Genomic DNA, 13,359 nt, shown 5'->3' on the forward strand with positions numbered 1-13,359 from the left:
TCCTGCAAAGTTAACGCTCAATTTATTCTTTGCAACCTTTTAATTTTTACTGTTTGAGCTCCTGGATTGTTGAATGGGATATTATAAAAATATGGTGGGTTTTTTTATGGAAACATTAGCTACATGTACACCTACACAGGAAACATGCCTGGTGAGAGGTGGGTTGCTAAAGGTCCCCACTCAGGCTGTGCTCATGGTAATTTGGTGCCGTGAGGGCACATAATGTGGTGGCATTGCCCGTAATTGTGAGTTGTTCTGCAAACTACAGTCACAAAATCCCATAAAGTGATGTTTTAGCAGGATGATTAGTGGGATGGTGAGCTACTCGTGGATAATTTGAAATATTAGCTATTAGAGAGCTAGATATTTATTTAAAGTGTTATTTATTTAAAGTGTTTATTTAAAGTGTTTTGTTTTTCTTCAGTCTCTCCACTAACACGCTGCTGTAGTTAGAGAATCATGAGGTACGCGACAAGTGATAATGTGACAAAATACCATCTAAATTACCCTGGTTATGTAATAAAGCAACAACTGAAATGAAAGCAGAACATGCTTAGCCTAAGTGACATCATACATGCAGAAAACAAATGTTCTAGCTCAGAGTCCCCCTTCAGCAAACATTATAGCACATGGATAATTCCATCCCTTCTCACTCAGGTGATTCGTGGACCACGGGACTGATGGGGAGAACCCCTATCCTTACTGGGCTGTGTACAGAGGGGCAGGTCTTCATATGGTGCAGGCTGTGTGACTGTCCAGTTCAACACCGCTGAGGATATGACACATTGAAATGTGGGCTGAAAAAAATTTAGAAAGCTGAGTATGAGATTTTTTAAATTCCATTCCACCAATAAAATAAAGAAGCTCAAGACAGTTGCCCAGAGTGAAAGATAAAATGCTACTGTATTTATGAATTGCTAGGCAGAATAAAGGATATTTGGTAGTGAAATACCCTCGCTAACAAGATCTTTCCTATTAGCACCTCTGAATTGCACATTCTCTTTACTAAAATCCCAGTGCCACCAGTATAGCATTTATTCTGGGAAACCATAGGTACATTAAATTCAAATAAAGCTTCATTCCAGAAGTCCTAAATGCTCCCTGAAATAATAAATATTTACTGAGACAATTAAAAAATATGACAGAACATTAGAGAGAAAACTTGTGAATGACCTAGTAGGAAAACTGAGATATTTTGCTCAAGGGGGTTAGAATGGGAATGTAATGTTATTGGCGTGATTAAAACAAGTAAAGGAGTGAATAGGCATAACAATTAATTGAAATATGTAAGTAAAGACAAAGGTGGGACTCTGAACATGTAATTTTGATGATCAGAAGAACTCAGGTTAGTTAATATTAAAGAAAAACCTGCCACTTACCTTCAAAATGTGTTTCCTTAGCTGCAGTCTACTTGAATCCCCAAAGCACAAGAGAAAGAGAGGGCTGTGAGGATTATAACCTGCTCACTCCCTGGGCTTGGGTACCTCTCTTCTCTCATGTAGAGGGGCCCAAGCTGCAGAGATGAAGGGATGTGCCAGGCTTTGGGAGAACAAGAATTGGTGCCAGAGTGGGGGGCATGGCTGGAAATGAAAGCTTGGGCAAAAATACAAGATGCTCTGAGTTTAGGATTAAGAAAGGGATTGTGCTTTCTGTAACCACTGCCATTATAAATTCAGTCAGAGTCAGCCTGCTCTTTACAACAGGTATCTAGTGCCCTTGATAAGAACTCTGTCCTCTACTTATGTGTATAACCCAAAGTAAATAAATATGAAAAATTAAATGTAATTAAATTTCCCAAAGCATGGGACAACGATAGTCTGGCATTTCGAGCTCAATCAATGACAACATTCCCACTAACCTCGTTTGGAGCCCGCTGAGGCTCCGGGCTCGTAACTCACGTTGTCATGTCCAAACCCGACCTGGTTTGGCATTGTGCATGGGGGGCTGTGCCAGGACAGGTGTGTACACCCACCAGCAGTGGTCTGGGATACACAGGTCCTTAGAAAGCACAGTCTTCAGCCTTTATTTCAGAATTTTAGCTTTACAGGGTTCCCATAAAGCTTAATATTTGTTTAGGAGGAGCTTTTCAGCTATTCTGCTGATGCTTTCCCTTTCTTCCAAGAAAAGATCCGTTCCCCTTCTAAATCAAAAGTTCCTGTGTGAAAAGCTTAGTCTTCTGAGAAAGAAAAAAAAATTCTTGTGCTATGTGTCTGGAGCAGAGTAATCCTGTTGTTTTATCAGCTCTGCAAGAAATGGGAAATGTTTGTTTTCCCAGGATTTGCAAGTCTCCCTTACACCACCAGTGACTTCCCTTGCCATTTCCTAATTCACTTGTATTTAGTGCACTGCAGACGACTGGCAAGTTCCTCACTCTGCCTCCAAATAATTATCCTTTCCATGCTCTGTACAGCAAAGGTGACAAGTGTTGAATTTGTGATGTTTTCCATAATTTTGTGACTGATTTTTTCAGTAAGTTAAAAGCATATCTGTGAAGGACAACAGTGGAATTTCTCTCTATCAGGAGTGCCCAAGTGACTGGTATCCTCTGTGTCAGACCAATCTGCATTTGGCTGTGTTACATAGCAGGGTTGTTTTGGTGGTGGGGTAGGGGGTTTTTTTGCTTTTAAAGGAAACTTCAGTGTGTGATAGTGATTGTAACCTTTTGAGACAGGAATTGAATGGTTACTTTAAGTAAAGTTTTTGTTTTAGGGGGAACGTGTAAAATTAATGTAATAGTTTAGTAATATGTGTTAAAGGCAAAGTGTAGCACCAACTTTTGCTTTCCCCTGTCATTATTGAACCTTTTAGTGTACTCATCAGCAAGTTGATTTACCTATTTGGAAACACAAAACACTGTATAATGCACTAAATTAAGGTCAGAGTCCACCTTTGATTACATTTCAGAAAAGCCAGGTAGGTATCTGAGGGTTTAATTTGATCCAATGAATGAAGTTTTTTTGTTAAAGTAAAAATCCTTGATAAAAATTAGTTACAGATTAGGTCTTTTTATTCTCCAGCTCTTCTTCAGGCAGTGATAGTTCAGTTAATTGCCACCCTGCTATTTCAGGTGCCTGTAGACTGAATGTCCATCTCAGCAAAACACCAGGACCACAGTGCCACAGGGTGACTTTGGGATGGGTGCTGGCCTTGGGATGGTGGGGTTTTTTTTCAAATGTCCTTAATGCATTTATTTAGGATCCAGCTGGTGCCAACTTTTGCCATGAGCTGGGTCTTCACCCCAAATTTAACCTCCCCTAATTAAGATCTTTCCAGTAACTCACAGCAGAAGAAAGTGCCTGTGTTTGGACCTGAGCTGCCCCTGGAAGTGTCTGCTCAGTACTAGTGTGGGGGGGATTGAATAACTAGGCTGGTGCCACTTACCATGAGCAATTCATCTGATTACCTCTTAGGACTATTTGCAGTGTTGAGCCTGGTAATGAAGGAATTCAGTTGATCAGGGGACTGTCCTAGCTTTAGGTATCCCATGGGAAACGTATCCCAAAGCCTTAGCTTCGGTGGGTGAAAATGTTTCCCGATGTTCCTAAAATTCAGATACTTCTGCTTTTTTTTGGTTTTTTTGTATACTTCCACAGAAAATCATCAAAAAGCCTCAGACAAGGCTTTTTGGTTTTATGGCTTTTCCTGGTCAACAAGAAATAGAGTTTTTAAAATTTAATTTTAGTTTTTTTGTAATCCAATAAACACATAAACTTCACAGAATATTGAAATTTTCCCCAAAGATCATCTTGGTTGGTCTTGGACCTGTGTGTAAATAAACATATACTTTTCAATTGTTTTATAAAAACTTCTATTACATATATGAACCTGATGGGGTGTACTTTAATCTGTCTGGTATTTTGGGAGTTTCATAAAATGCATATTTTGAGACCAATAAAGTGGAATGGCTCAATCAGAGCCATTATTGTCTATTGGACAAATATATTTATTCAGCATTTTCCCATCCATACTGTTATGCTCCAAATCCGAATGGCTGCTTTAGAGCCATTCCACTCTCCTGGGTAATGCATACAGTACTTGGGATGTTTGCTGTGGATAGTAAATGTATTTATGAAAATTTATACGTTAAAAAAGGGAAATCACACTAGCCAAGATTTAAATGAAAATAGTTTTCCCTTTGCAAATGCGTGTTATTATGCTATAATATACTTTAAAATGGCAGTGTTCACCAAGAGGCCTGAGAACTGTGGTCTGAGAAAGCCATGAGCTCAGCCCAGCAGTCACTGCCAGAGAACTGGAGGTGCTCAGAAAATCTCTCTACCTACAAAGAAAACACACGGCCATCGTTGCCTGCTGTTGGTTCTGAGGCAGCACACACTTCATCTGTTTAAAGATGATTGTACCTCGAACAGAAGCTTGTGGGGGGGGAAAAAAAAAAAAGATTTAAAGCAGCTCTTCCTGGGGAGGTCCAGGCTCACTGAAGGTTTGAATGAGGCTTGCAGGCTTTGCTCTGCAGCAGATGTGTGATTACATGGACCATTCCACCAGCAACGCTGTGGGACTGAGCATCTCAGTGCAGCAGGCAGTGGCCATCCATCCTAAGCCACTGCAACTGGTCCTGCAGGAGTCCTGGTCCTGGCTGGAGGTGGTCCTGGCCATTTGGGATCGCTACAGCAAGCCCAGGAGGTCAAGTCCGGATCTTCAGGGTCCAACATCCCAACTAAAGAGATTTGCTTCTGAGAAATTCAAGCCTTTGAGGCTTTTTCAAATATCTCTTGGCGAGGGAATAATTTGTTTTAAAGAGGTAATTGCTGTTATTTTCGATTTTCACCAAAAGAATATTCTTAAACCAGGCAAAGAAATCTGAAATGAGTCTGCCGTATTGCATCTCAGTAAGTGCTATAGCCATTGGCCATCTAAGGGAAAACATTCTGTCAGATAATCATGGCCATTTTTGCATTTTAAGGGAACAAATGTCATATCTAAGAAACACATTTTATTCAGAGCTTAATTATAATTTATAGTACATTGCGCAGCATTTGTTTTCTGTTCATCACGTTATTGCTCTTCTGCCTTTTCCCTAAATTTATGCATTAAATCGTGTGTCTGTATGTGTGTATCTGTGTATATATGTACACATATGCAATATAATAAAAAGTGGTGTAGTGGGCACAACAGACGGCTTGTGTGTGATGTATTATTGGCATTTTTCTTTCAAATTACCGTTTTCTTGCTGCTTTGGGAGAAAGCCATGATTTTGCTGTGATTAGTACACTTTTAACAATCTGGAATAAATTCCTGATCTTATTCATGTGACTAGTTCAATGCCCATTTTTACGTTTTAGTGCAAACCCCTACATATGTGCCTGTAACACCACAAAAATAAGATGTTTCTTTGTGGAAATTTTATAGAATTTGGATGCTGATCAAATATTTTTAGAAGTGGAGAATTAATGCGGCTTGACCATGTAAATGATTTTTTTAATGAAAAAGACTTTAGTATTCATCACTCTTTCTCTCTCTCTCTCGTTTGTGTATTCCTTTGTGCTAATCTTAAATAATGGATCCATATCAAAGTTAATAAATTAGTAACTATTAGCAGTGTTTGGATTACAGTAAGTAACCCAATGACACTTCATTGACATTGACTTTTTATGTGTTCCAATAATACATTTTGAGTTTTAAAGATTAGACAAAGCAAAATAGGGTTTGGCATGTGTTTGAATCTTTAACAACTCTCGGGTAATGGCTTTGCTTAAATCCAAGGCCCCTGCTTTGGGTAAACTTTCATTTAAACGGTCCTAAACCCCAGACTGAGATCCATGTCTTTCTCAAAACCTACAGCTTCTGACTGCTCAGCTGATGCACCATGTTGGGCTGCATCAGTCATGCCATGTTATGAAACCTAACGCGATGTGACTGATGCAGCCTGACGTGAAGTGTCACAAAGCAACATATCAGATCACAAACTTGAAAGAAAAGAAAACAAACTTTGCTTTTTTTTCCCCCTCAAAGCCTAAATTAATGAAGCAGCATACATTTTTAAAAAGGTGAACTAGTTTCAAACTTTGAGGGGTTTTTCTTAATATGGGCCCCACAGAAAACTCCTCCATCCTGATCAGAAGGTCCCTCCTGTCCACACTCCTTGTTCTTCCCAGGGTTCAGTCAAAACTAGAGAGGATGATGAGCCTGGGTCACCACGGCACTGCTGCCCTGCTGGGACTGATCCTGGGAGGTTTAGATCACTGTCAGAGGAGTGGCTCCAGCAGGTGCTGGAGTTAATCACCCTTCCTGGGGAAATCCATACATCCTAAAAATGTTCTTTCAGTCCAGCAATCATTGTTGTCATTTTAGCTACTTTTGATGGTTATTTTCTGCTGTTGCCTTTCCCTTAGACTGTCAGCTTCCATCCAAAGGATTACAAAGTCTCTTCACATCTCAGTTGCAGGCTTGATAGAACATTGTTCCACAACAGAATTATTTCAGCTGCAAACAATATATTGTCCTGTAGCCTCACTTTTTGATCAGAGAAAGATGCAAACCATAGTTTGCCCCCTAGTTGGCCTACCTTTTGTCTAATTTTCCTTACTACAAATGCAAGGCATTGCACATCATCTCCTGAGATATCAGGAAGATTCTTATTTTCTTTTTCTTTGTTGTTTTTTTTTTTTTTTCTCCTGAAGGCTTTCATATAATTTTATTGGGAGATATATAGCGGGTAAAATATATATGAACTATAGCTTGCTAAGAAAGAATCTACCAACCACTGCTAGATAAAACATTATAAATTTATTGCCAACTTATCTGGGAAGGGTTATTTTAAGAGCCTGCTGCCCACAACAAGTTTTTGAGCTAAAATTAATGAATGGGATACCTAAGAGAAATGGGAATTTTTTCTTTACCCCTTAGTTACAAGCAAATTGCAGATATTGTTATCTTTGCAAGCAAGAATAATCTCTACTTTTTGTACTACTTCTGCTGTAAACAATGTACCGCTTGCTTTCCTATGACCCTCACTCTGTATACATATTTATATATTATTCATATTGGATTAAAAATGAATGTGCTCTTTACCACAGTTGTACTGCATAGTGACAATACAAATTAACTTATTGTGTACTTACTTTTCACAAGGCAGTGATGTGAAATTTTGATGGCCTGAAAAAGTAAGTCGTGGGGGAGGCAATGCAGAACTGAATCCTTGTACGTGCACTTTATATTGTCTGATTTATTAAAGTGCGTTGAATTAATAAATGACATTCCCTGTATGGAATTGCACGGGTTTGGACTTGGTTCAGTGCTGGGTAAAAAGGGTTTGCTTTTAGTCTGGTGCATGTGAGGTGGTAGCTCCAGCCATGCCTCGTACATTCCTTGTTTAGAATTTGTTCTTTGCAGGAAAGAATTAGGAAGGCCATTTATTAAGAGCCACTTGGGGGAAAAGCATTAAGAGCTGGTTGGTGAGATCACAGAATCATAAAGTCATAGAATGTTTTGGGTTGGAAGGGACATTAAAAGTCATCTAGTTCCAACTCTCCTGCTGTGGACAGGGACACCTTTTGCTAGACCAGGTTGCTCAAAGCCCCAGATGGTCAAGTGAAACACCAGAAATATTGGAGAGGAGCTGGTGCTGCTGGTGTAGTCTCACATGTCAGTGGATGTGACAGTGGCAGGCCTTTATCTTTTGGAGAAAGGGAAAAATCAATTACCCATGGAGCAAGTCTCCTTCCCCTTTACCCAACATTTCTCTACTTTGGCCAAGGCACTTTGGCACCTTCCCAAGCAGAGTGTGCAGTGGACCTCTCAACTCTGCCCAGCTAGAGGAGTTGAGAAGGAAAGAAAGAGTCCAGAACCCAGCTGTGAATTCTGGTGACTTTATCCATCTCTGACAAACAATGGGGGAGATAAAGTGGTTTTCTTACTTTTTTTCCCCTGAATTTTCAAATATCTCTAGGTTTGCCAAGACAATGAAAATTAGACTTTCTCTGGACCTTATTCATTCCCAGACAGTTTTGAGAGTGCTTCCAATTTTCAAATTTTTTTAAGCATATTTGTGCTTCTGTATTGATTTTAGGACTGACTCTAGGAGGCACTAGGGACAGCTTCAATCTCTTCTTTGCCTATTTCCTCATATCTTCCAGCTGAAAATTTTCTCTAAAAGCCCAATGCAATTTATCTAACATTATCTATGTAGGTTTCTTCCACTGCTATTGCCATGAAATTTTTCACTGAAATTTGGCTTTGTAATGATTAGCAGCTTACAGGCGTATTTTTTTTCCTTACAAAGCTGTTGAGGAAAATGTCTTTCTTTTTCCCAGAGAGAACCAGAAGACTGACCGACACTCCATCCCAAGATATAGGCATAAACAAGCGTATTGGAGGTTTTGCAGGGTGGTCATACTTTTGGCAGTCTTCAACTTATAAAAGCAAAGGGTGATGGGGAGCTTTCCATCCTTGAGAAAGGAAACAAGCCTGTAGTCCTGTGGCAAGGGTTTGGGGTAGCAAGCAATATGTTTTGGGGGACAGCTTTCAAGTGGTGGTTTTTATGTTGCAGTAAACTGGCAAGTTATTTGAGCAGCCCAGAGCACTAATGCTGGCTCAGGTGAATTCATTCTTCTAGAGATGCTCATGCTGGTGTGCCAGCAGCTACCCAGGCTCCCATCTCTGCTGGGAAGACTGGTAGCATTCCCACTCCAGTGCAGGTAACACTGGACCAGTGCACAACAGGTGTCTATTTGTATATTTGTTCAATTCTCATCTAAAATCAAGGGGAGAGAGTTCCAGCCCCTTCCTCCATAGTGGGAAGCATAGTCCTCCTCCTCTGCTACTCCAGAATCTGTTTTATGCCCTGTTAGATAGTACCACAGGAGCAAGGGAAAATGTGCTCTTCAAATGTGGAGATAGGGTATTGTTTTTCACTTATCCTGGCTTTATGTAGATGGTCTGGCACATTTATTTATTCATTTATTTGAGCAAATTAAAGCAAGCTAAGCGCATTTGACCTCAGATGGTCCTGGTTTAAGTTAATTTGAGAGACAAAGCTCATAAAGTTCCAGTAAAACACATCAACAACTTCCCAGCATAGGTTGAAATGTGATTGTTGAAACATAACCTCCAAAACCAGATACAGCACGGAGATTCAAAGTCACAATAATCTGAAAAATATAGGAGAGTATATTGATAGCCTTACTGAGAAGTGATGCCTTTCACTCATGCCTTTGTTACGCAGTCGATTGCTGTTTTACCCACAAGAAGTGCATCTATCAGATTTTGTGCATTAACATTCTTTCTCTAATCTAACTTGGACATTTTATTTTAAAGCCAATGATAACCTTGGGCCCCGGTCCAGCAAACACTTACATGCTTGCGTATCTTTACTCACAGGAGTAATCTCACTGGAGTAAATGTTTGCAGGTTTGAGGCCTTGGCTATCTCAATCCATTATTTCTTTCCATTAAAAAGTAATCTGTGCGATTGAAATAAAACATACAATTCTTTACTCAGAAACCCACCCAAAGACAAAGTGTGTTTATTAGACTAAGGGTCTGCACATTGTCATCCTTGAATTGCACTTCAATAAAAAAAAAAGATAATTAACAAATGTAAAAGAAGACAGCTTTGTACACGCTGTATTTACAAGAGTTTAGTTTGAATCGTGGGCTGACGGATTTACGGCTGGGTCTGAGGAGGGAGATGGAATAGCTGCACTGCTCCGGCAAGTCCGAAGCAGAGAATTTTTAAAATGCAGTTTCTTTAACAAAGCATCATGCAAAGAGCACAGATTTCTTATTCTTGCTGAGGCCACGCAGCGATGCCCCCACCCAATGGGAGGGGAATCTGCCGGGGGGCTCCGGCGTGTCCAGTCTGTCCAGGCTGTGCAATGTTGGGTTCAGGGGCAAAACCCAAAAACTAACCAGGCTCTCGTCTGTCCCGCAGGTCACCGGCCTTTCCAGTGCAGATACTGCCCATACAGTGCCTCTCAGAAGGGAAACCTGAAGACCCACGTTCTCTGTGTCCATCGCATGCCTTTCGACAACAGCCAGTATCCCGACCGCAGGTTCAAGCGCTCCAGGGTTGACTCCGAAGCTTCTGGGAATTTGGAGGAACCTGCAGCTGTCAAGCCGGGGAGCTCGGCAGAGCTAACAGAGGAGGGCAGCAAGGCCCAGGAGTGACGCTGCTTGGCGGGTCCCTCTCCGTCCTGCAGTAGCCTTTCACACCAGGTTTAGATTCGTGTTTGGGTGAGAGCTGGCTTAAAACACCTTCCAAGGGAAGGGGTGACAAGTTCCCAGAAGTGTACAGGATGCTGAAAACATTTAAGTATATGTATATGTACATGGACACACGGACATATATATATATTTAGACACACGGAGAGATTCAGTCACACACACACCGAATATATATCTACATACACACACACACACACACAAAATACACACATTCCATATGTGTGTGTGTGTGTAAATATATATATTACACACAGAAAATAAATTTTCCAGCCCTTGAAAATGGCTGCTAAACAGTTACCTGGCAACAAGTACTTCCAAACAACGTAGGTGGGTTAATAAAGTGATTTAAAAATGTTGAGAGGTCGTTAGTTATTTAAAAAGCAGGGCAATATCAAACTTAAAAGTGGTCTTTGTCCAAAAATAATGCTCTTAACAGAAAAATGATACCCTCTAAATGATTTAGTGTTGCCTTTAAGATTGAGGGGCTGTGTTTTCATTGTTGAAAACACCTTTATAATATGACACCAGCTGCTGTCATTTGCCTAGCATAGTAATGAGATGTCTTGGTAGACTGCCATGGTGCCAGTCTGACTGGAGCTGTCATTGCAGAGAAAATCAATTCAAGTGGTGTTGCAACTGCAGTGTAGGAGAAACCTTAGACGGCCCATAAGCTGGGGTCAGTACTGACCTATGTTGAAAAGTATTGTGATATTACATTTTCTTTTTTTTTTTTTTTTTAATATACAGCCAAATGAATCAATGGTTAGAAAAAAAAATCTGCGGCCTGATGTGTGATTGCAGATTTGAAATGTAATTCCATTTTTTGTAATCATCTTGCAGTATTGAGGGAAATGCTTTTATTCTTTTTTTTTTTTCTTGTTGATGAAGAAGTAAGTTGCTATAAAAGTAGAAGTACAATATATAGAAATATTGTTTAGTGAAACTAGTCAGCCTTATCTATAGAAGGTGCTGGTGAGAAACAGAATTTTATTACATAGGAGATTGGTAATTTTTTTTCTTCTTCCATTCTTTTCTTATTGGTTTTTCAAACTTCCTTTAAATTCCTTTTTTTTTTTCACACTTGAATGAAGGATTCCCTGGTCATGGTTAATTTTCATATATTAGTTTTTGTAAGTGTTACAGACACAGTGCAGAAGTTTCTTCTGGAGCAAGCCCTTATAAAGTAGCTTGACCTAAAATATGAATCCAAACTTTCTGTTCTTTGTCTCTAATGAAGAAAAGTGTTTTAGATTATATTTCTTTGGTTTTGTAAAACAAATGTGTTCTATATTTTTGCAGATTTTAGCTTTTTTACTGATTGGATGCTCCAAATTTAGTAAGGTCTTTGCCACATAGAAAGCTGTTGAGAGACTATAAAGAACCACATACTTAAAAAAGTAAGAAAAATAACTAAAGGTTTATTCTGGAACTCTCTGAATGGCATAAAATTTTATCCTTCTAATGTACTTCCTTTGATAGAAGCAAAATTGGTGCTGTTTATTGCAATGGTAGAGAAGTATTAACTTCTTCTAAAACAAAATCATCCAGACTTTAAAAAAAAAAAAAAAGGAAAAAAATTTTTAAAAAAAGTCAATATTTCTTTGCAGGCTGGGAGCACAGAGTAAAACCCCAGGGCCTTAAAACTTCAGCTCTGCCTAAAGCAGTTTACAAAAAATACTAAACTGCAATCAATGTAAATAAAATTCTTAGCGCTACCCTGAGACTGGAAAAAAAAAAATCTCAGGCTAATAAGGAATACGGTTTGCATATGCTGTCGGAAAGGATGTCATCCAACTGAAGTTTCAGTTTAAATGAGGTCACTGTGTAACTTGGACCCATCTGGCACAGAGCAAGCTGCTTTTCTTGTTTTTCTAGTATAGTTCTCACTGCCTTACTTAAATCGAGTTGATAAACTTAATGCAACTGTTTCTATGATCCTAGATAAAGGATTGAAATGTTATTGAACCTTTCTGACTGTAGTAAGCTTTAGGATTTTAACTGCACTACTGTGTTTGGTGACTGTGTCAGTCGCTTGCTTTGTGTGTTTGCGCCGCCTTCGGTATCTTAGCAAAAAAAAAAAAAACAAAAAAAAGAGAGAAAAAAAAAACAAAACCACCCCCCACATTCCATTTCTTGCACTTTTTGAGCTCTTTCAGTATTCTTTTGTGTCTTCTGAGCATTTTCAGATACGACAGGCAATAATTCTGTTTGTGACACTGGAAACATCTCCCGCTCCTTGTGATGTGTGTGTTGATTCCATTTGGTCGGGTGCTACTGTCCCTTCCTCCCCTCTGACATAGCCCTTTTTTCCAGAACATTTGTAACTTGTAATACAAACAAGTGACAGCAGCAGTGATGCATTGTCAGTTTCTGAATATCATCATGCTTCTCATATCTAAACATGTCAAGTTTTTTCTCTGTAACTTCTGTAGTCTGTGATACTGGTCATAATACTGTCTACATTCCTACACAAAGAAAAATTTCTATCTTGGAGGAAATCTGAGATCAATAGAGTAGAGGATTTTGTTGCTATGCTTGTAACAATTAGAAAACTTTGTATTTAAAGTTTATTCTTGGTCATTATTTATTATTATAATACATCAGTTGACAGAACTTTATTCTGGTATAGAAGTATTAAAAGTTGTTTTTTCAGCAATGACTGTTTTCTTTCTGCTGTTAGAATAAAAATGTCTTTGAAGCAGTACAGTTTTATCCAGTGTTTTACGCAATAAAACCTCTACCTCTGAAAAAAAAAAAAGTTTTCCTACTTGCTTATGTTTATTAGGAACAGTTAAAACATTATTTTCTTCAGCTTTGTCAGATTTAAAAAGAAAAAAAATTAATGCCAGTAAATTCACAGTTGTTAGGCTGGAGTGTATTATGCTGGGTGTGTGTGCTCAGTCCACTTATTAATCTGAACAAATCTATATACAGTATATACATATATATATTATATATATTGTGCTTAATTAAAAGACTGTGGAAATCTGTTTTAGCATGTAGTAATAATTGTTTTATATACTACTACTTATGTACTATAGAAAAAGTCTTGGGGTCTATCAAGCTTTGATTTGAAAGTGTTTGAAGTGTGTATCATACACTATGATATATAAAGTCATGTTTTCACATTAAAAAAGATTGTTTGTATAGATCATATATTTGGCTTTAGAAAATT

General features: G+C 38.8%; 1 protein-coding gene across 6 annotated transcripts in view; it reads left to right on the plus strand.

Moving 5' to 3' along the window:
* Positions 1-13,097, plus strand: part of ZNF536 (zinc finger protein 536) — a 345,963-nt gene extending 332,866 nt beyond the window's left edge. For all 6 annotated transcript variants that reach the window (XM_051805694.1, XM_051805698.1, XM_051805695.1 and 3 more), the window contains one exon: positions 9,892-13,097. In XM_051805694.1, coding sequence (XP_051661654.1) covers positions 9,892-10,127 — 236 coding nt within the window. In that variant the 3' untranslated portion in view covers positions 10,128-13,097. The remainder of the gene's footprint in view (positions 1-9,891) is intronic.
* The last annotated feature ends 262 nt before the right edge of the window (positions 13,098-13,359 follow it).

Source organism: Manacus candei, unplaced genomic scaffold (genome assembly GCF_025592945.1).
Source record: "Manacus candei isolate 608988 ecotype Guabito, Panama unplaced genomic scaffold, ASM2559294v1 h1tg000065l, whole genome shotgun sequence".
NCBI lineage: Eukaryota > Metazoa > Chordata > Aves > Passeriformes > Pipridae > Manacus > Manacus candei.